We start from the raw sequence: 23,820 nt of genomic DNA on the forward strand, positions 1-23,820 counted from the left end.
GAGTAGCAGCGAGTCCTCGAGATGAAATCATGATGCCGGGGAGGTGTGGAGCCCAGCAAAGAGCCCCAAGAGCTGTTACGGTCCCATCTGCGGGGCGGGGGTCACAGGGGGTGTGATGGGCACATTGGGCACAGCCTCACCCCAAAGGTGCCATCGGGAAGGACTCCACACCTCCGGCTCAGTGTGAGCTGGTTTTGTTCGGCTTCCACCCCTCCTTTAGTTTCCCTGATCTGTTTCTTCTCTCTCTATTTTTCTGTCCTGATCTGACATAATGCAGAGCGAGCTCACTCCCTTTCTCCGCTGCCTCCAAGCATTTATCACATCACGCGCTAGGGCGGATGGCACGGGTCTGCCTAAGTAGGAGGGAGGTTCTCTCCAACCTGAGTGAGCCTCGCTGCAAGCCAGCCTCCTCCTTGTGCCGCCGGCATAATCTAGCTTCAAAGCAAACGCACCAAAGGGACAGGGAGGGAGTTCTGGTGGCCTAGTGGGTAAGGAACTGCTCTGCCAACTCTAAGGCGCACGGTTCTAATACACCAGCTGCACCTCAGGAGAAAGATGGGCAATCTCCTCGCATGCAATACAGAGTCTCTGAAAACCCACTGGAAGGTTGGTTTGGGTCAGTTCCAACTCAACAGCATACAACAACAACAACAACGAGAAAGAGCTAGAAGGTATGCCTTCATTCTGCCCTCTCCCAGCAAAAAATATCTCTATTGGCACAGACAGTGGAAAAGGGAGCAGAGGGGCCAGTCAGTCAGTAGAAATGTGTCCTTTGATTTTATAGCCTTCAATGCATTTCCACTTTCACTTGGAAAAGCCACATTCTTTCCACCTAAGATTTGCACATGGCTTTTTTGGGCTGAATGGTGTGCTGGTGCAGAGGCCAGCGAGGGGCTGGGCAGGTCCTCTGCAAAGCTGGTCACAGAGCTCCACCACATCCTGCCAGCGATGACTTTAGGATAGGATCCACCTTGGCTCAGGGTCAGAAAAGACATCCCCTGGCCAGAGGCAACTGCTCAGATTGCACCCACGTGTTTCGAAAGCAACACGGCCCAGGGAGGGCCCTTCTCCTGTACCCAGGCCAGCGCCCTGCCTGCAAGGACTCCATGGCCCATGGCTCCGTGCAGCCGAGTGCCTCCACCCTGTGTGGCCATAGAATGTGCTACTCTGGCCAGGCCAGCCTCCATCCGGTGAGACAACCACATCCTGGATGCCTCTTGTAGCCCTAACTGGAGATGTGCTGTCTTCCTCTGGGCTATTTAAACTTGAGCTGCCTCCCGCCTGGAGCAAAGCAGAGGAGAAAAAAGTCAGGCAAGTATGAAAATAGTGCAACAGACTGATGGAACCATTCTGCCCACCCTAACACCAAGGGCAGACGGTTCCAGAGACCACTACCAACCACTCAAAGCGGAACCACAGCAGAGGGTCCTGCACGGACTGGGAGAAAAACACGGGGAAAAACTCAAAGTCATAGAAAACACCACACAGATCTACCTGTGTGATAGAGACTGGTGGCACCCTTGAGCCACGGCCCTCGTTGGTGTTGTAAGTGCTGTTGAGTTATGACTCACAGCGACCTTGTAGCCACAGATCAGGACCCTGTCCTGCCCTGCTCCAGCCGCACCAGCTCTAACACCCTCAAGCCCCTGCAGTGGTCACTGTGTCTATCCATGTCACTAGGGCCTTCTCTCCTTTGCTGACCCTCCACCTTCCCAAGCATGAAGTCCCTCTTCAAGGAATAAGTTCTCCTAGCAACATATCTAAAGAATGTGAGACGAAGCTTCATCATCTTTGCCTCCAAGGCTGCACCTTCCCAAAGACATGGCTGTCTGATCTCTGGGAAGTCCATGGGATATTCTGCACTCTTCTCCAACACAACTCAAAGGCATCTATTCTTCTTCTGCTGACCTTATTTAGGGCTTTTAGTCAGTCTTTAACCCTTTAGACCATTTCTGAGGCTCAACTTTAAGCCCAACAGCAGCTAGGCCTGTAAGGCAGGCCCTCCCTAGAACCAACCATATGGGATCAACAGGCTGCATCTGCCCAGGGTTAAAGCTCAGAAAGCAGGAAGGAACAGAAAAAGACAAAGGGAAATGAGACCCACAGGGAGGAAGTGGGAAGAGTGCTGCTCCATGGGGAGGCTTGCCATCCGTGTCACAGCCTTCCATTCACAGCAATCAAAATAGTACGAACTGGTCAATGGAAAATCAATTTGCTCTAAAACCATCACTCTAATAAAAATAAAAAGCTAAAAGAAAATGACTCAAGCTGTCTTATTGTATCTACTTCATCCCTCTAACAATAGCTGTGGGTGCAGACACTTGGGAGATGGGTGCTGGCTTGGGAGGCTAGGGGATGAGGTCAGCTGGGGGTCCCAGCCCAAGGACTTGCATGTGGACCTGTGTGTGACATTCACTCCCTCAGTGACCCCACTGGTTCACAGCAAGAGGAAACTGCTTGTCCTTCTCCCGCAGAGCCATGGCCTTTGCTCCCTAAGGACAACACCCTCACATTAAGCCCCAACCTGGTGCTGAGGCCACATGAACTTGCCCTAAAGACAAGACATTGTTCCCACAGAGTCTGATGGGACTCAATCTTGACTGGCTCCGACTAAGACACAAAGCCTACCACCAGCAGTCATTTGTGGTGGCCTGTATGACGCTATGTCATGACTTTAAAAAAAAAAAAAGAAAGAAAGAAAAACTGGGCAGGAAGGGGTGGGTAGAAAAAGTATAATAATGAATGAATGGAAATCCAAAATCTCTATAAATTTTCATTAAAATTAATAATAATAATAAAAACTTTAAAAAAAGAAAAGCCCACCCCCAGCAAATACGTCTGACTCACAGAGACCCTCCCCCAGATTTCCAAGGTCTTACATCTTGATGGGAGGAGGCTGCCCATCTTTCTCCTGTGGAGCAGCTGACAGATTCAAACCACCAACCTTTCAGTTGGGAGCCCTGCATATGGCACACACTGTCATCAGGGTGCCTTCTTTCTTTTTCTTAGGGATATCTGAAACATGATGGTGACAGGTTCCAGAAGTTTTCTCAACCAAGACAGACTAGGAAGAAATGCCTGGCCATCTACTCCTGAAAGTTAGCCGGTGACAACCTGGTGGAACATACTGGAAATTGTTGTCTGAGGTTTCACTGAAAGATAAAGCCAAACACCGGTGATGATGAAGGCACCTCGGCGGTCATTGTCTCATTCTGCCAAACACAAGATGACCACGAGTCAGAACTGACCAGACATCAGCTCACAGGACAATAAAGGACCAAGCGAGGGAGCAGAGCCCACACAAGCACCCGAAGAAAGCATCGATGAGACCAGCTGCACCCCTCACCACAGACCCACGAGAACAAGAAAGCCCAGAGGGCCTTTATCTCAACAGCCAAGAGCTTGAAGCAACCTAGAGTCCAGCACCAGATGGATGGGGGAATTGTGGGGCATCCGCCCGATGGAATGCCACTCAGCATGGAAACAGACTGCTGATGCCCTGCAAACACGGCCGGCCGAGTATCACTGTGCTGAGCAAAAGAAGCCAGACACAAAGGGTGCATGCCACGCCGAAGGTTCCACTGACAGGAACTTCTAGAATGAGCAGAGCTCTGGTGACAGAGGTCAGGAGTGGTCACCTTCAGAGAGAACCCTCTGGGTTCTGCTCGTGTTGGGCAACAAGAAGCATTTTCAAAGCGAGGCAGACAGGCCCTCAAGATCAGCACACCTTGTTGTACACAAGTCATATCTCATGGGAAACAGAAAAATGACAAGAAAGCAAGTGCCATGAGTGAGCAGATGAGACAGAGGGAATGGGAGGAGAACAGGGTGGGTTTTTCCTACTGGAGCCACCCCACCTTGTCCCCAGGTCTCTCCTAAGGGTCATTACAGGTGCTGAATTGTGGTTTTGTTATTACAGACCTGTCAGGTCTCAAACCTTCCAGAGCAGCTCTCCACGCCTTTCGCCCTGTGGCCCCAAGGCCACCTGTAGCCAGGCACCTTCCCAAATGCCCAGAAGGGTCCCAGCTGCAGCTTGCTGGTCCTTTCCCAGAGAGAGGACCCGTCCCAAGCACATAGCTGTCCTCTAACGGACACCAGCTCACAGAGTCATGACAAGCTGCAGCTGGGGAAATCCAAGGTGAGAGGTGAAACGACTTACCGGTCAGTCCCCTTCACCTCAGCACTCTGCTCGGCAGGGCAGTGTAGTGCGGCCAAGAGAGAATGAAAAGTGCTCACTGTGGTCAAATTGAAACTGACGGACTATGGTCCTCCCGGGGGTTTCTTCTTCCCAGGGAGCTGATGGCAAATTCGAACTTGCCAGAGGGGTGTGGCCTCTGGGTCACAGCTCCCTATGCACTGCAAGGAAGTCACTGGCAGAGACCAGGTCAGAGCCTGGTGGAGCCCATGGGTCATGCTCAACTCATAACAGATGGAGACAAGACTGAAACTGTCAGCGACTTCATCTTACCTCGATCCACAATCAATACACTTGGTCTCAGCAGTCAAGAGATCAGGAGACAGACTGCACTGGAAAAGTCTGCAGTCAGAGATCTCTCAAAATTACTGAAGAGCAATGATGTTAGTTTGAGGACTAAGGTGCGCTTGATTCAGATCATGGTCTTTTCAATCACTTGCTATTCTGCTTAGAGCTGGTCAACGAATAAGGATCACAGAAGAAGAATTAGGGGATGGCTTCAGACTGCGGTGTTGGAGAAGAAGGAACATGCATGTCTCAGTGAAGGTGCAGCAGCCAGAATGCTCCCTGGAGGCAAGGACTGGGAAGCTTTGCCTCACATACTCTGGACATGTCGCTAGGAAAGGCTATTCATTAGAGAAGGACATCGTGCTTGGGAAGGTGGAGGGACTGTGAAAGAGAGGAAGACCTTCGACCTGGTGGACTGACACCGTACCCGCAGCAATGGGCTCGAGTGTGTCTGAGCTTGTGGGGATGGCGCAGGATAGAACAGGGTTCAGATCTGTTGCTCACAGGGTTGATATGAGTCATACTTGACTCAATGGCACCTACGAATGACATTAACTCAAGGTTGGTGGTTGGTTTGAACCCACTCAGTGATGCGGAAGAGAGGGCTGGTGATCCCCTTCTGCAAAGATTACAGCCAAGAGAGCCCTCGGGGGCAGCTTTACTCTGTCATGCATGGGGTCCCTGAGAGGCTGGATCCTCTCAAGAGCAATGAGACTGATCTTATCTTTTCTTGTTCTTTGTCTTTTAAGAGCTATAAAATGCTCCCTGAGCCAGGCTCTTCCTCGACGCTGCTGGACCATTGAAGCCAGCCCAGACTCACAGCAGCCCTCTATGGCTTCCACCACAGAGTCATCATTATGTACCATCGAGCTGACACCGACCCAGAGCTGTCCCTCCAGTGGGTTTTCAGAGGCAGTAAATCCCATGGGAGGAGACTGCCATCTCTCTTCCGTGGAGCAGCTCATGGATGTGAACCACATTTATGTGTGTTGGCAGAGCAATTCCTTACCAGTAAGCCACCAGAGCTTGCTCTGTGACAGAGTAGAACTGCCCTTTCCTAGGGTTTCTCAATGGGACAATTACCTTGCAGATTAAAAATTCATTGCTATTGAGCTGAGTCCGCCTCATCTCAACCTTCTAGTGCAGAGCACAACTGCCCCCACCACAGAATCGGTCGACGAGGGTAATATGACGATCTTGCAGAACCTTAGAGAGGAAGGCATCTGAGCAGAGCTCACCGCTCAGAAGTTCCTGCCATTATACCGTGGCTAATAAACACATGCTGGAACACTGGTTGTTGCTAGAAATTCCACAGTAACCTAACAGAAATAGAGAACAACGTGACCTTGATAGTTACGCACACCAGAATCACAGCCTCTCTCTGCACTCCCCGTCGTACCCAGGCTCGGCCTCCCCACACAGCTACCAGGAGGTTGGGGGAAACAGTCGTAGGCAAGGAAGCAGGGGTACGTGGATTGCATGGTGGTTTTCGGAAAGGCTAGGGTGGCAAGCTTGGCACTACTGGGGTGGGGGGAGGAAGAAAGAAGAGACCAGATCCAACAGGATTCCATGGTCCAAGTCCACGCAGAGCCAGAAGGAAGTTGTCCCCAAAAAACTTGTCTTGAGCATCTCACGTGCGGTCAGCGTGGGCAGCCCCACACTTGCCTGACTCCCAGCCGATATGCAGGCAGAGCCCCCTCCTGTCCTCACTCTGAGATCTTGGTGGTAACAGGATTCCAAACCCACCTGAGCCTCCGGAGAGAGCAGACTTAGATTAGACTAGCAGATACGGTGCCTGGGGCTGAGCCCTTCTGCGGGGAAACACAAAGGAGGAGGGAGAGTCACAAGTGGACACTAGTGATCGAACATGGAATGTGAGAGGCATGAACGCAAAAAATTGGATATTGTTAAGAAATGGAATGCGCGGCAAGCTCTGGTGGCCTAGTGGCAAGAAGCTGCATTGCAATCCCAGAGGTGAGTGGTTCGAATCCACCAGATGCACTGCTGAAGAAGGAGGAACAATATCCTCCTGTACCAGTCAGATCCGATTTGATGGCGCGCGCGCGCACACACACACACACACACACACACACACATAAATATAATTTTTTAACAAAGAAATGGAATGCATAAGTATTGACAGACCCAACATTAGCAAAATGAGATGGATTGGCATGGGACAATCAGACAAGCATATGATCTACTATGACAGAAATGAAAAGGTGACAAAAAATGGGTTGTATTCACAATATAAAAGACCATTTCTAGGTCCATCTTGAGATACAACTGTGTGAACAACAGGATAATATCCATATGCATATAAGGGTGACTTGTTAATTCCATTATCATTCAAATAAATGAACCAACAACCACAGCCAAAGAGGAGGAAAGAGGATTTCCCCAACTTTTGCAGTCGGAAAACAATCAAATGCGCAACCAAGATACATTAATAATAATGGGTGACAGGAATGCAAAAGCTGAGAACACAGAAGAATCAGCAGTCGGAAAACTTGGTGACAAAAATGAGGCTGGAGACAAAACGATAAAATTTTGTACAATCAGTGATTTATTCATTGCAAACACCTTTTATAAGAACGCAAACGGCAACTATACACATGGACCTCACCTGATGGTCTGCACAGGCATCAGACTGATTACATCTGTACAAACAATCACCAGAGATGACCAGTATCAGCTGTGGAAACTAGGCCAGGTGCTGACTGTGGAAGAGACCATCAACTACTCATATGCAAGTTCAAACTAAAGCTATAGAAAATGAAAGAAAATCAGCAAGAACTAAAATCTGACCTTGAGTCTATCCCATTCCCTAGGAAGTCTGGAGAATTACAAGGCTGTCAAGAAACCAGACGCTGCAACCTCACTGCACTGGCCACACAGCCACGAAAGCTCCCGCACCTTGGCCCCAACTGGGGGACCCTGATAAGCCAGGAAGACTGCACTTCAGATTTCATTGTCCAACACAACAGAGTGAGAATGACAATCTAGAGAGTATTTAAGTAGAGAATGAGCCATTTTCAAGTTGTTAGGAGCTACTGAACCAGCTCTGACTCACAGAGGCCCCCCAAAACAGGAGAATGAAACTCTGCCCACACCGCACCGCCTTTTCCACACCACCTTCCCATCTCTGCTGGGCATAAACCTGACCCCCGACCACCTTCCCATCTCCGCTGGGCATAAACCTGACTCCCGACCACCTTCCCATCTCCGCTGGGCATAAACTTGACCCCCGACCACCGTCTCATCTCTGCTGGGCATAAATTCGCTGCTTCAGCCTCCTGTGAGCGCCTCTCATGAGCATCTTCCTCTCCTCTGACCATCTGCGAGGGTCTCAAAATGAGTTTACAATAAACTCCCTCTACAGGTCCTCTACTCAGACAACCTGGAGCAATATCGCATACTCTGCACCTCCTTTGTGAAGGAGCCTTATCCCCACTAGCGTATTAAAAGCTCTGAAAAGTCCTTTGAGGAAAGAGCCTGTGAGCTTTGTTCCAACTCAATGTTTCTAAAACTCTTTGAAGTACAGACCTTTGTGCGTCTAGTAATCCTGTAAAGCACGCTTCCCGGAGATCAGTTTGTTGTCAAAGCAGCTGTGCGCATGTGAAGGATGGCCCCGGACCCTGTAAATCATCACCTCAAAAAGCTAAAACTTTCTAAGCATTACACTCCTTTCTAAGGAATAGCTTCTCCAGGAACATGTCCAAAGTACATGAGAGGAAGCATCTCCATCCTTGCCTCTAAGGCGCACCCCTCCCTGGGCCACACTAACTACCCCTTCAATGTTCTCCCTTCTCCAGCTCCAGTGCCTCCCTGGAGATGATCCTGAGTCAGAAGGTTCCTGCTCCCTCGGACAGCCTCAGGTTTTGCCAGTGTGACTGGGGCAGTGGGAAGGCGCTTACCTGGTGGTCGATTTTGATCAGGGCAATGTCCGCCTTCTCGTCCACGTCCTTGATCTTGGCTTCATAGGTGGCGCCATTCTTCAGCTCCACTTTGACCCTGTGCTTGTTGGTGACCACGTGGGCGTTGGTCACGATCAACCCATCTTCAGACACGATGAACCCAGACCCACTGGCCACAGGCACCTCCCTCTTAGAAAAAGGAAGCCTAAAACCCAAAGGAATATGCAGGTAAGTCTAGCCAAGCTCAGCCCTAGCTTTGCAACACACTGGCTCTGCAGTAAAAGCATACCTCTAGCAATTTCTCTCTCTCTCATCGTCTTTGAGTCAGAACTGACTCAGCGTTGAGCCCCCACTGGGTTTCTGAGGCTGTAAATCACATGGAGGAGCGTGCTTTCTCCTATGGAGTCACTGGTGGATTCGAACCTCCAGGGCAGTGTAAACTTTGAGTTAACAGGGTAACTCCCTGCAGACTATGCCACCAGAGTCCCTTCCAACAAATGCTATTTTGTGTGTATAACATTTATATATCGGTGAGTTTAACATTTAGAAACTAAGCTGTATGGTAATTTTTGCATGGACAAAAAAAATCCACTATGTGCAATGAGCTGATTCAGGCTAACCATTCAGGCTAACGGACGGATTTGGGCTAACAGAGAGCACAGGGCAGCCCCAGAGGACTTCCCACGCTGAGATCTCTATGGAAGCAGACTACCAGCTGTCCTCCTGTGGAGGAACTAGTGGGTTCAAACCACCAACCTCGCAGGCAGCAGGTGAGTGTTTAACCATTACACCATTCCCTTCAACTCAAACCCAAAACCCAGCACGCCAGTGAGGACTCCACACTCTTGTAGGATGGGTTAGAACGGCCCTGTAGGGCTTCCAAGGCTGTGAATATTTACAGAAGCCAACTGCCTCATCCACCTACCTCAGCGTTCAAACCCACCAACCATTTGACTAGTCCTAAATGTCTAACCATAGCACCACCAGAGTCATGCACATAGACAAAGATTATTGGCAATAACTGGACAACATAAAATATAATATAATAAATATCATATCACATCATATCATAACATATACAATTATATTATAAATATAATATAATCCACATCACTAAACTGCACGGGCAAATGTTGAATGAGCAAATGTTTTGTGAGATATACTCACATACACACACACAAATGGGACAATAAAATTCTACTGCGTATAAAACATTTTTAGGGACTCTCTTCAAAGCCATAGGTGTAACTAAGGGCCAAGACATAGACTTTGTACTTGGGAACTTTAACACTAAGGTACTGGCATTGTTGGAATGGGTGACTTGCGGCTTCCATCAAAGCTCCATTCTGAATTAAACTCAAAGTGTCATTGTCCAAAGGAGGCAATTCCACCTCTTTGTAAAAGTTTAACTCCGTGTAGCACTGAGTGGCCAGGAGCTAGGTTTTCTAGATTGTATGAGGAGTCTATCCAAGGTGTCTGTTAAGACTGTTTATTCACTTAGTCTAAAAAGAACACCTTCCTCAACCTCGTCCCCAGAGCTGAGGAAATGAGATCAGAACTGAGAAGGCATCTATCGCTGCGTCCTAACTCTGTTACAAAGGAGAAGCTGGATCGGCCAAGCCTGGGCTGGAACTTCCCGACTCCTGGATTAGACTCCACTCCCTGAGAGGTTGGCTTCCTTTCTGCTGACTCTGTAAACTCTCAAAGCAAAAGCTTGTTACCTTCCCAGAAGGGAAAGGCGGTCAGCAACTGTGACAGACAGGTGACTTAATGATCCAGGACCACTGGCAAAACACAAACCAAGATGTAGCCAACCTCAGAATGTAACACTCCTCAGGAGGAAGGAGGTCCAAAGGTTTACAGTTTAACAAACTCTTGCAACTTTTTGCCAAGTTTCCTCCCCATCCCATCTGTGCCTGCTAAGCCAAAGCTCAACTTGAACTGCCCTGGGGTTCATTCTGACCCTCCCTCCCACAGGTCTCCAAGGCTGTATAAGTCTTTAAGGGAGAAGACTGCCTTATCTTTTCCCTTTGGGGTGGCTGGTGAATTCAAACTGTCAACCTTTCAGTTAGCAGCCCAACGTGTTACACACTATGCCACCAGGGCTCCTTGTGGCTGCTGAAGCACAGTCCTATGATTAGTTTCAGCTGATAAAACATTCCCCGTCTTACCCTCCCTCTCTCCCTCCTTCTGTCCCTTCCTCCCCTTCAATTCTTATTTTTTGAAATGTTTTGTTTTCATATCCTTCAATAAAACTCTGTTTTAATTTCTAGTGGTGTGTAAGTCTGGTGTGTTTTCACTAAGACATCTTAAACAGATCAACCAGGGAAACATCCTAAGGCGGAAAGGCTGCTTTTCCTGCAGGAATAGACTTTGTGGCAGGTGGACGCTCTCCGGCGTCTCCCAGATCAGCCTAGCGCTGTGTTCACGGGTGCTGAGCGCAGCTCGAGGTCACGGGGAAAGGGGGGCTCGCTTTTACTTGCGAAACAATTCGATGTGAACCACGGCCGGAGCGATCTTCTCCACCACGTCGGCGATGAAGTTGTATTTGTGCCGCAAACTGTTCGGATCTTCCTGCCCTGGGAGCAAAAGCAGAGAGGAGACAGATAAGAACAGACTGCTCCGCGCTGTATCTGCCTGGACAGGGAGACAGTTATCCAAGACCTAACCCACTGCTGTGAAATCTACCCAAACTCAGAGCGCCCAGGACTCAACAGGGCTTCTTTCCAAGCCACACGCCTTCAGAAGCAGGCTTCCTTGTCTCTCTCCCGCTGAGCGCTGGTGGATTCAAACCCCTGACCTTCCAGCTAGCAGCCCAGTGCATAATCCATTGTGCCAACAGTGTTCCTCAGAGATGGGTCAACAACCTGCTCAGAAATCTTAGGAATGCTGAAGGAGGGGCAGGCCCAGTGCCCCGGGCTGGGCCAGGTTACAAACATCCTCCCAGTTCTGGACACAAAACCCACTCGGCTCAGGCCTGGGGATCTGGTAAAGCCAGCTCCTCTACGGGGCGTCTCTACCCTTCCTTCGTCCACCACAGCGCATGGCGCCTCGCTTCCCCTCTGACCAGCTGTTCCCCAAAGCAAGCACCTGAGGGTGACTGACACGTCAGCATCCTGACAGTGGTCCTCCTCAGCCCCGACCCAGCACAGCGCACCGTTGCAGCAAACAGCACAGCCGAAGGGAGGCTGTTGCTGTTTGGCTGAAATGCCTATCATATGTGTAGATTTAAGACTATGATGAAGAAGCATGAAAAAGAGGTACCTTTCCCTGTCTCTCCCACCCCAGGCCCCCACCACAGGCAAGCTTTCCCCAGAAGAGCTTTCTCCCATGCCTGACCATTTCTTTCAACCCTGGCTGTCACCCCAAGCCAAAACACATGAAAGGTGACTCTGGTCACTGGAGGAAAAAGAACTAAGCTGGCCGGAGTGTCTGAGAGACCCAGAGAGGCGCGGTGTGACTGGGGAGAGCGCTAGAAGCATCTTGGTGTTTAAGGTTGTTCTTGTACTTGAAGCCAAACCTAAGGTGAAGTCAATCCCAACTCTGCCCCACAGGACAGGCTAGAACAGGCCCACAGTTGCCAAGACTGTTCAATTTAAAGAAGCAGACCGCCACATCTTCCTCCTACAGAACTGTGGTGGGTTTGAACCACCAACCTCACAGTTAGCAGCTGAGACTGCAACAGTGCTGTTTGGGCCACCAGCATCTGGCAGTGATCTCTTGTCCTCTAAGCACAGGGAGCTCTGGGGGCTTAGTGGTGAGGAGTTACACGGCCAACCCAAAGGCACATGGTTCAAAACCACCAGCTGCTCCATGGGAGAAAGACAGGCAGTCTCCTCCCATGTGAATTACAGCCTTGGAAACCCACTGGAGGATCGGCTATGAGTGGTTTCTGATGGCACACAACAAGAACAACACAACAACTCATCCTAGGGGAGAAGCTCCATGCTTGTGGCTCAGCGGTTTCTGTCAGCCTTGTGCAGATGGATTTGCTGATCTGCCCCCTAAAACGTGGAGGTTTGAACACTATTGCTCCCCGGGAGTAAGATGGGACTGTCTCCTCTCATTAAGATTTACAGCCTGGGAATCGCAGTGAGGACAGTCATGAGTCACTATCGATCATGGGTTTGCTTTTTGGGGCACAGAATATGAGGAACAAACTGTGTGGTGCTCTAGGTTAAGCACGGGGTTCCTAACTCAAAGTCTGGCAGTTCGAATTTACAAGCTACTCTTTCAGAAAAAGACAGAGCTTGTCTGCTTCCATGCAGTCTCAGTGGTGCCATGGGGCAGTTGTATACCCTGCCAACCCGAAGGGTTTAAACCTCCCAGCTGCTCCACAGGAGAAAAGACGTGCAATCTCCTCCAGTGTGATTAACTGCCTGGGGAAACCCACGAGAGGGTCAGCTAAAAACTGGTTCTGACTTGATGGTACAGAACAGCAATAACACGGCTGCTGGGAGGGACTCTGGTGGCTTAGACATGAGTGACGCACTGTCAATCCACAGGGGCGTGGTCTGAATCCCCCCGCCCCTCCGGCTGCTCCAGAGGAGAAAGATGAGCCGTCGACTTCAGCGTGATCTGCCACCTCTGCAAATCCGCTGGTGCGTCAGCCGAGAGTCGAGAGTCGCTTACTCAATGGCACACAGAAACAACATAAAGTTGTGAGGAGTCGGAGCTGGCGGGACGGGAGGGGGCTCTAAGATTAGGTTATAGTCTGGAGTCTTTTTCTCCCTAATACAGGGCTGCTGAATCAATATACTAAAAATTGGGACTTGATTCTTTTAATTGATTTTATTTTTGTAGCATCTCATTAAAAAAAAAAAATCTTATAAGGGAGCTCTGGTGGCCTAGTAGCAAGAAGCTGCACTGCAACCCTAGAGGCGTGAGGTTCGAATCCACCAGACATTTTGCTGGAGCAGGAGGGACAATCTCCTCCTGTACATTTCAGATCTGATTTGATGGTACATGCACAAAAAGATACTAAAATAATCTTATCTTATAAAACTATAGATCCAAGATGGGTAAAAAATTTAAAAAGTAGAAAAACAAGGTCTGTTTGAATGTGCATCCCAGGGCCCAACTTTCAGTCAAAGGATCCACGGGCCTGTGTGGTGGCCACTAGTCCCACGAGGCATCCACTCCTTACAAAAACCAACTGCACGGGTCAAAGAGCACCACGTGTCCCAGGACGAAGGCCAGAAGGCAGGAAGGAGCAGCAGAATGAATAATGGAAATCAAAATTACAAGGAGGAAGTGGAGAAAGGGCAATTGCCTTATGGGCACTATAATTTATGTTATAAAGTAAAATGTATGTGAATGGTTGAACAGAAAGCCAATCTGTTTTGTAAACTTTCCCTCAAATCACAATAACAAATTAAAAATAAATACATGAAATAAAAAGAACACTGCTCTTACCCTACAGATGGTCTATCCCAGCCCCGCCTCTGGCCCATCACGGCCCACTCAGCCGGAATCCAGAGCAAAAGCCTGCAATTTAAAAGGAAACCACTGACCTGCCAAATTGGCTGGGGCACTGACCCCTAGCCCCTCCCAGGATGCACATGCACACACATGTGCAAACTCGCATGCACACACATGTCCATGCACTGCCACGTGTCTCCTCGCTGAGCCGGCAGGGCAGTCCCACCTCCCGCCCTGGGCTGTCAGTGACGTTCCTGAGTTTGGAGGTTAGGCTGGAGCTGCAGGGTGCAGGCACTCTTGGGGGTGGGGGTGACCCTGACTCCCACCCGCAGCATCACCCAGTGTGGAGAAGGGCTTACAGAGAAGGCCCACAGCTCAGCTCAGCACCTTCCACTTGCCCTGGGAGGGCCCTGGCAAAGCTGCCAGCTGTCAGAAGCTTTTGGAGAATTTGCTGACGTAAGATATTTAAACTGTAATTAGTTGAGGCCACTGTCTCTTTCCCTCTGTCACACTGATGGCTGCAGGAGCTTTGGAACTTAGCTAAGTGGGTGGTAAAAACGGGAATGGGGAGTGTCACTTCATTTGGATTTAATGAGACATGTTTATGTGCTTTAAAATCACTTCTGCATCTGGTTAGGTTAATCTAATCTGTCTATCCTAGTGGCCAAGGGCATCCAAGGACACACTACTGTCCACTGAGCCCCACCCTCTGGGACAAAAGCCAGGGTGTGCTGGGTACCCTTCCATCCACACTGGCCACCTACAGGACACAGAAGCATGACACTGTTAGGTTTCCAAGGCCATATCTTCCTACCTCAGAGGCTGGTGTGTTCGAACTGCTGACCTTTCTACAAGCAGCCCAGTGCTAAGCCTATGGTGCCAGCAGCCCCCCACTGTGCACAGTGCTGTGAGATAATGTGAAGACTGGAGAAATACGCTGGCAAAAAATAGACGGAATAGTGGTAATCTATTAAATAATAATAATAAATACTTCTATTCTCTCTACAGGAAACATCATAGAAAGATGATCAAAAAGTTTGCAGGCTAAAACACAACTACCAGGAGGGGAGGAGTTTCCAAAGTGAAAGTACAGCCAACAGTTGACAAAAATGTCATGTTTCTGCATTTTAGAAATGTTTTTGATGAGTCAGCTTATAATTTGTTGTACAGTTTGCTACAATTTGTGACTGTTTCTTTTATCCAGCTCAAGAATCACGTTCACCCAGAAACAATAGCGAAGTTTAACCTAACACCAGATAACAATGCTGGTGAGGATGGGGAGAGGCTGGAGCTCTCATGCACTGCTGTGATATGGTGCAGCCACTATGGAAGGCACTTCTCAGAAGACTGAAAACAGAAACTCCATTTGACCCAGCTAGCCCACTACTAGGAATCTACCCCAAAGAAAACAGAGATAAAACACAAATGGACATGGACATCCATGTTTACTGCGGCATTACTCACAACAGCAAAGAATGGGAAGCAGCCCACGTGTCCAGCAATAAACAGATGGGTAGGTAAACCATGGTTTATCCACACAATGGAGTATTATACAGCACTGAAAAGCAATTGAGATCTCAAGAAACACTACACAGCATGAATGAAAGCACATTATGCCGAGTGAAGTCACTCAGTCACAAAGGGCCAAGTGTGGTATAAAGACACTGTTACAAAACCAAGAGGATTACCAGGGGTGGGAGGAAGATGGGTGAAAAGAAGAAGAATCACTTTCACCTAATATTGAATTTATAATTCTGGGTTATTTTTCTTTCCTTTAAATTTTTTATCTTTCCCTCCCTCCCTCCCTCCCTTCCTTCCTTCCTTCCTTCCTTCCATGTCAATGAACATCTACAGAGATTTTGGAATTCCATTCATTCATTGTTGCACTTTTCTCCCTGCCCACCCCACCCCCACCCCCCGTTTGCTTTTCTCCTTGAAAAGCAAAAGAAAAACTCCTTCATTGGTACATAATTCGTCCCGCACACCCCCCAACCCCACTTCAAATATAATCCACTCTGCAACCCTCATTCCATACTCTTATGATAAACATAATGCCCTAAAATATAATACTTTTAAACTATTCTCTCCCTCATAGACTTCAATGCAGTAAACATAATTTATCCAGTTTTTCTTAAAAAGGGTAAAGTGCGTGGATTTCACACCGTACAAAACCTGGCCCAGCCTCAAGTCTGGCAAAGCGCTGGTCTTCCTGCCCAGGTAGCAAACACAGACTCCAGCCCGCAGCTGAATTACCTGAATCACACCTGTGAATATGGGGCCAAGGTGCAGGGTCTCCTTTAAAAGGTCAGGGGGCTGGGTCATCACATCCCAGCTCTCTCTCATCACAAAATCTGGGCGCAAAACTCCCACAGGAGGCCCTGGTCACACCTCTGAAACCCCACAAATGGGACCCCTCTCTCAGGACTCCGACAGGTCCCACTGCATTTTCAGTTGTCTCTCCCTAAGTGACATGAGATGGACAAACTTGGGCTGCAGGACCCCATGCTGGCTCCAAGTGCTGCTGGACCCCACTGGCCCTGCACCTGCCTGTGGACCCTCCCCCAGGCCCCCAAATCTACAGTCCAGCACCTCTCTTCCCACTTCCCCATCTCATCATCCTCACACCAGTTACTCACCCTGCACTTTCCTTCTGAACCCAAGCACCCTGAGCTGCATCTCCATAAGCTCTGTCCTTCTCAAACCCACCCAGTCACGTCCAGACAATTCTAACTCACAGGTGGCACTTCCATGGTGGGAAGACACTGTTGCATCTTCCTTCCAAGGAATCCAACAGGTAGATTAAAAGCACCAACCTCTGGTTAGTGGCTCGATGCTTAACTCGCTCTGTCCTTCCAGCTGCTGTCCGACTGTTAGGGTCAGAACTGACTAAGTCAGGCAGGGTGGAAAGGATGTCAGAGCAGATACCAACAAGGCAAGGGACGCCTGAAAAGCCATGCTGAGAGCCAACAGAAGACAGAGGTCAAACAGAGAGACCCAGACTAGGCTCTGCCCAGGCAAAACCGGGAACCAAGAATTCCGGACCTAAGTGCTCTCTCCAGACAGACATAGTGCCTCAGGTGCATGAGTGACGTCAAGAACAATGGACCAGAATCGCCCAAATTTTGAACCCACCTTGGCATCATCCCGTTGGTCCAGACTCAAGCCCGAAGCATGCCCAAGCCAGTGACAAGTGTGGCCTGATGTCTTCTCTGCATCTCTTTACTTCCAGGGAAATGACTCATCTCCTTTCTGGGTTGTAACTTTTCTAATAAAAATGGTTTCTGCTCCCACCTCCATTCCTGCCTTTGTCTTTCCTCTCAACCATGTGTTCTAACCAGGGCTCAGCCTATAGGGATTGTTGAGATTGTGTTTGAGCATGACACGTTGTTAAGTGCCATTAATTCAAGTATGACTCACAGCGACCCCATGAGCAATAGATCTGAACCCTGTCCTGTCCTGCGTCGTCCTCATCTGACACACTCGACCCATTGCTGCTGTCACCATATCAATCCATCAGGCTGGTGACCTCCCCGTTGTTTGCTGGCCCTCACCTCACCTAGGATGCTGGCCCTTTCTGAGGAATAGCCTCTCTTAGCGACATGTCTAAAGTATATGACAGAAGCTTTCAAACCCTTGCCTTCCAGGAGCATGCTGGCTTCGCCTTCTCCCAGACATACCTGTTTGTTCTTTGCGCAGTCTGTGGGATACTCAGTACCCTTCTCCAACACCATAATGCAAAGGCATCAACTCTTCTTCTCTCATCCTTATTCATGGTCTAGCTCTCAGAAACATAGTGAGTGACTGGAAAGATCATGGTCTGAATCAGGTATGTCTATATCGTCTTCAAAATGACATCATTGCTCCTCAGTAATTTGGAGAGGTCCCTGCCAGCAATCTTCCCTGGTGCAATACGTCTCCTGATGTCCTGACGGCTTGTACCAAGGTTGTTGACTGTGGATCCAAGTAAGATGAAGTTACTGACAATTTCAATCTTTTCTCCAACTATCATGACGTTGCTTATTGGTCCAGTGGTGAGGATTGCTGTCTTCTTGATGTTGAGATGCAACCCATACTGAAGACTGAAACAAGCATCCCAACTCTTCCTCACCTTCAACACGCAAGGTGTGTGTCATCTTGCTGAAGAGTCTTCTTTGATCCTGATGCCTCATTCTTCTTCATAGATTCCAGCTCTTGCATAATTTGTTCGGCACACAGACTGAATAGTGCATGTGCTTAATTATCCCAATCCTTCCTGCACGAACCAAACCCAGATCACCCCTCTTCCCTTCGTGAATAAACATGGCGATCTTGCCTTTTTGATAGGTTACTCCAACCCTACCCTCTCATGAACAAACATGAGATCCTGTGTCCACCTCCAGAGGCTATACATGACCTCATCTTCCTGTTAGTCAAGACATGGCCTTAGGAACACCTTGGTCTTCCATGTCCCCCTGTGCAAAGCATTTCCTCTCCTAAATCTCATTTTGGTAGCTCAGACGCCAGTTTCGCTAGTCTCACTTCACAGGGAAAAGAACTAGAATTTAAAAATGAACTGGATACATTTTTTTTTCTTGGCAACCACATTCAAGGACAGTCCGGCTACATTACATTTATTATGTTTTAGAGTAAAGCATTCACCCACGTGTAAGCCTTGTAAGCCCTGCACAAACAGCTGTTGAGTATTGGAACTGATTCTGAAATCCTATGGCTCAAACTCTATTTTCAATCTCTGTGTATCATCCACCTTGCCAATTCTCTGCCTCCAAAGAGCACTCTAACGTCACCCCCTACTAACCTGGACTGAAGAACTTCACCTAGTTCTGTTCACCCCCTTTCCTGTGTGTGGATAATCCTTGTGTCTGAGAAGATATAGACATACGTTTACCGTCCACAGCAAAGATTCTTAACTAAGAAGCCAGGAAGCAAATGTATGCTATTTCTCTCGTGGGTTAATAGGTAAGGAGTTGAGCTGCCAACCCAAAGGCAGGGGGTCAAATTCAGTGGGCAGGGCTGGGGTTTTTTTCAGGGTTTTCAATGCCATGGGTCTGAATCACCACTCTCAAGGCTGCAAGCTAGTTAGTAAACTCCAATCAACAGTAAAGGAAATGTCTTTTAAATCTGGTTCTAAATTGGAATGCTTTCTACCACATAAAGAAGAGCAAACATTTATGTTAGAACATGATAGGAAGAGAATTGATGCCTTTGAGCTGCGGTGCTGGAGAAGAGTATTGAATATACTATGGACTAGAGAGTGAAGCCAGGCTGCTCCTTGGAAGCAAGCGTTCTGAAGCTCCGTCTGACACACTTTGGGCATGATGCAAGGTGGGACCAGTCCTTGGAGAGAGACATCATGCTTGGGAGGGTGGAGAGGAAAGACCTTCAATGAGACGGATTGACACAGTGACTGGCGTGATGGGGGTAGATGTGTTAGAGACAATGTTGGCTCAGCATAGAGCAGGGTTCAGAGCTGTTGTATATAGGGTCGCTATGAGGCACAAGTGACTCAATGGCACAGAACAACAACAACATAACTCTAAAATACTGAGCATCATTTAGTTAACACATTTGAACTACATCAGAAGATGGAACGGCACTGCCAAGCCCAAGGCAAGTGGTTTGAAAAGTCAGACAACCTCCTCCTGTGTGAGCTGAAGGCCCAGAAAACCCACGGCAGGCTCGGCTTGGGGTCAGCTCTGATTCAACAGCAATGAGTTTCCATCACAACCAAACTGCTCTGCAAAACTTCCTGCATTAAATTATTACTTTATTGGTGATATTATTCATAACTGAATAGAAGCTTGTTTTTACTTTGCTCTATTTCCTTTAATTGATACTACTACCTTAAACCTTAAAATATCAAGAAAAGACAAAATCAATATCCACGGAAATAGCAGCCGCAACAAACACAGCAGCACAGAGTGCACTGATAACACACTGACCGTGCAGAGATGATGGCCCGTGACTGGAAGCGTCAGTGTAACCGGGTGATATGACAGTTCTGACAGGAGCACATGGTGGTGGTGGTGGTGGTGGTGGTGGTTGTGTACCGCAGAGTCAGAAAGGACCCACAGCGGACCCTCCAGCAGGTTTTCAGAGGCAGTAAATCACATGGGAGCTGACTGCCCATCCTTCTCCTGAGGAGAAGTTGGTGGATTCAAACCAAATACCTCTGTGTTGGCAGCACTATTCCTTACCACTAAGCCACCAAGGCTCCTTGGAGCACATGAGAAGGTTCAAAAAATAAACTAGTGTGGAGTTTCAGCCTTGAGGGTATATTGATACATGAAATCTGGGTTTATGAAAAATGCTACTAATTTATAAGTAACTACAAGTATATTTTTAGAAAATAAATGTCTGCTGAAACACCTCACAAAAACTGCACACGCCATCTTTGGACGTACACCTCCTGCACCGTCCCCTCTCTGCCCTCAGCGATGCCACTGGTTGCACCCCGTTCGGCAGAATCTCTGTGATTCAGGAGGGACTCCACAGCAATGGGTTCAGTATAGGATAGGTGGGGAAACTGAGGTTTAGAGTACAGGAAGTTACCCAACGCTTCAGAACCAGTGAGTGGCAAACAGGAAGTGAGCCCGGCCTGACTGGCCTCCGGGTGGGGGTCAGACCCAGGAGTCCAGGTGGTGTGAGAACATGCTCCCCTCTTCCCGCCTGACAGAGCAGAGCCGGGGCTCAGGATTACCCACTCAGCTTTCCTTCCAGCTGGAACAATCGTTCCTTCCAGCTTCCCCAGAGCCGATAAGCAGAGCTAATTCATAAAACAGGACGCAGGGTATTTTAGGGAAAAGAAATGAATCCTCCTTTATTTGCAGGGAACTATTTGTTCCCAAAATTCAGATTCACAGCAGAAGTGGGCTGCTCACTGAGCGCCCTGTCCTCATTCAGGCCTGGCTGAAGTGTCTGCAGAGCCTGGTACAAAATGAAAACGGGGGCCCTCCTCTAAGGATGAGGGGGGGTTTTACGAGGGTGGCAGCACAGCACTGAGCCAGGTGGGTGCACAGTACGGCAGGATGGTGCAGGTCACCCTCCTTCCTGCACATGGGTTTTAAAAAGCCAAAGCCCAGATTATGTAATGAAAAACATCACACACTCAGAAGTTGCTAGAAGTGCTGTGTTAACTGGGATGGGAGTTGGAGCCCCAGGACAATCTGGAGGGGCTGACACATTGTCCCTTGTGCTGGGAGGCAAGACCCCCATCTATGGGGACAGCACCCCCATCTATGGGGACAGCACACACTGTAGGGTACAGACAGAGACAAAACAATGCTTCTGCGAGGTGCAGCAGCGTGGATTCGGGCTCAGAGTCCCAGGTAAGATTGGAATGTTCCTAGGCTGCACCTTCGCTGGGAGGAGGCTGATGGCACGTGTGTGACATGCTGGACTGTGAGCCCACCAGCTGCTCTGTGGGAGAAAGATGGGCAGACTCCTCCCGTGAAAACTGGCCTCCTCAGACCCCGTGGAGGGTTATGGTTAGGAATCGACTACATGGCCATGCATTTGGGTTTGTCACATTCCTGGAGCAGATTCCCAGCTCTTTCTCGTCAGAGCTGCTCCGTTTGTTCTAACTGCCAATCTTTCCATCAGTGGCACTAACCACTGAACCACCACGGCTTCCTATAATAGAAATGAAAGAGTTTGCATGACGGTGCCAGCACATACAGAGTCCCAGGGAGGAAGGAGTAAGAAGGCTCCTTATTTTCTGAGCACTCACTTTATTGTTGTTGTGTACTGTCAAGTTGGTCCTGAGTCAGAGCGACCCTACATAGAGCAGAATCGGTCACTGCCCGACCCTGTACCATGCAGGCTCTGCTGTGCTTGAGTCCACTCTAACAGCCTCCGCGGCAGCCCATCCTCCGAGGCCTCTGAGAGCTGCCTCTTCCTGCTGTCCGCAGACAGGGGCCCTGGAGTTAGGACTGTCCATTCCAAGTCTCCCTAACGATGCAGAGTTACCTCGGCAAAACACAACTCCAGGCGAACTACCTGCTCCTGTCAAGGGCTGGAGGGAGATCTGCGTGAACTAGGCTGCCCCTGCCCAACACTGCAATCTAATCAGGGGCACAACGGGCAGTACTCAGGCAGCTAAGAACCTCAAGGTCCCTCCGGCTCCTGGTAATCCTTCAGCGCACTGCCTGGGATGCATCACACTCCAGTTTAACGTCTGTTCAATAATCTTTTGCTCTCTCCTCCATTTCCAGTGGAGTTGGGAGTAGAATTTGTTTTAGGAACTTTTCCAAGTGTGAGCTGCTGTACTGAGAATCCCTCCACTTGACGGGAAGGAGTCTCAACAGACACCAGCAATGATGGTTGTATTTCAAAGACAACAACTAGAACCCAGGCTAGGGAATCGATTCCAACCCATGCTTACAAATATCGCCCACTGAAAACTTCAACCCACTGTCACAGAGCTGAGGCCGATGCTTCGGGACCACGAAGGACAGCATGGAACTGGCCTATGGGACAGCCAGGACTGTGATCTCCACAGAAGCAGACTGCCACGCCTGTGTGAGCCACTGGTGAATCACAACAACTGGCCTTCAGGTGAGCAGTCAAGCACTTTAATCACGGTGTCACCAACCCTCCTTCTCCAAGTACTTATCCTCCTCCCAGAGTTGACACTGACCGCAGTAACGGGCTCAACTCTGTCAGAGACGGTGAGGACGGCACAGGATAGGACAGGGTTCAGACGTGTCCTTCATCAGGTTGCTGTGAGTCATCCTCAACTTGATGGCACCAAACAACAACAACAACAACAGCACTGAGTTGGTTTCAACACATAGCGATCTTCTGTCGGGTTTCCAAAACTGTACATCTATCCTTATGGAAGGAGACTGCTCACCTTCCTGGATTCGAACTGCTGACCTTTCTGTTAGCAAGCAGCCTGTGATGCCACCAGGGTTTTTTCTAGAAAAATAATAGCACAGTCCAAACCCAAGATTAGGCCTGGCTCAGGGGACAAGAGGAACGCTGATCTGCCATGTAGGGCAGGCCTGTCAGGGACCCCACCTCCACATGTCCCCCCATCTCTTTAGCACTTCTGTTCCCCATTCTCTTCCTCCAGTCACGAGGCCTGGCCTTCAATGACTAGCGCAGTCCAAGTCCTTTCAAAAGCCAGAGCATTCAAATGCACCCTGCAGCAGCAGGAAATGAAGGCCAACAAGCTCCTGTTCCCAGAGGAAGGGACAGAGGACCTCCGCTGAGGGTGAGTCCATTGCTGCCAGGCGCTCACAGCCCCCTCCAACAGCCTGGAGCAATGTCCCCAGGTGACCCACAGACAAGCCACTCTCACTGGGAAGACTGCTGGACACCATCAGTGACTGGAAAAGGCAGACCCAGCAGGTCCCCCACGGGGCATCAAGGGCATTGACAGCAAGCAGTAAGGGGCCTGTTTATTCAGCCACCTGTGAACCACTTCTCAGCTGCCACCAGACACTCAAAGGAGGAGCCCCTCACATGTTATCCTGTGTCAGGAGGCCCATCTTTCAAAGGCCAGCAGCCTAGAATGCAGTGACACCCCAGAATTCACTGCCATGGCAGAAGGGAGCTCTCCTCAGCATCTGTAGATGGACCACATTTCTCTGCTATTCCTTTCAGTATCCAGATTAGTTACAAAGAGGCTTCTTGCTGGATTAACACATCCATGGACCCCAAGAAAGAAGGAGACTTGAGGACATAGCCTCCCTGTGTCCAGTGCCTGTAGCATCCACTTAACATCAATATTTATGGAAACAGACTGTCTCGGCTCTCTCCCACGGAGCCATTTTAACCACTGCGCCACCAGGGCTCCCTGTGGACCATTAATGATGCACCAAAGTGCAGAGGATCACACACCTCCAAGAGCGCTTAAAGATCCCCAAAGCAAAGCAAGCCCACCTCCGTGGTCCAAAGCAAAGCAAGCCCACCTCTGCGGCCCACAGCAAAGCAAGCCCACTCTGCAGCCCACAGCAAAGCAAGCTCACCTCTGCAGCCCACAGCAAAACAAGCCCA

At 49.2% G+C, this 23,820-nt stretch overlaps 1 protein-coding gene across 1 annotated transcript in view; it reads right to left on the reverse strand.

Moving 5' to 3' along the window:
- Positions 1-23,820, reverse strand: part of HTRA1 (HtrA serine peptidase 1) — a 68,395-nt gene that overhangs the window by 23,694 nt on the left and 20,881 nt on the right. The window contains exons 3-4 of the mRNA XM_006880144.1: positions 10,880-10,979; positions 8,401-8,605 (exon numbers count right to left, since the gene is read on the reverse strand). Of these exons, the coding sequence (XP_006880206.1) occupies positions 8,401-8,605; positions 10,880-10,979 (305 nt within the window). The remainder of the gene's footprint in view (positions 1-8,400; positions 8,606-10,879; positions 10,980-23,820) is intronic.

Source organism: Elephantulus edwardii, unplaced genomic scaffold (genome assembly GCF_000299155.1).
Source record: "Elephantulus edwardii isolate Elephantulus edwardi_28Jun2011 unplaced genomic scaffold, EleEdw1.0 scaffold00006, whole genome shotgun sequence".
In the NCBI taxonomy this organism is placed as follows: domain Eukaryota; kingdom Metazoa; phylum Chordata; class Mammalia; order Macroscelidea; family Macroscelididae; genus Elephantulus; species Elephantulus edwardii.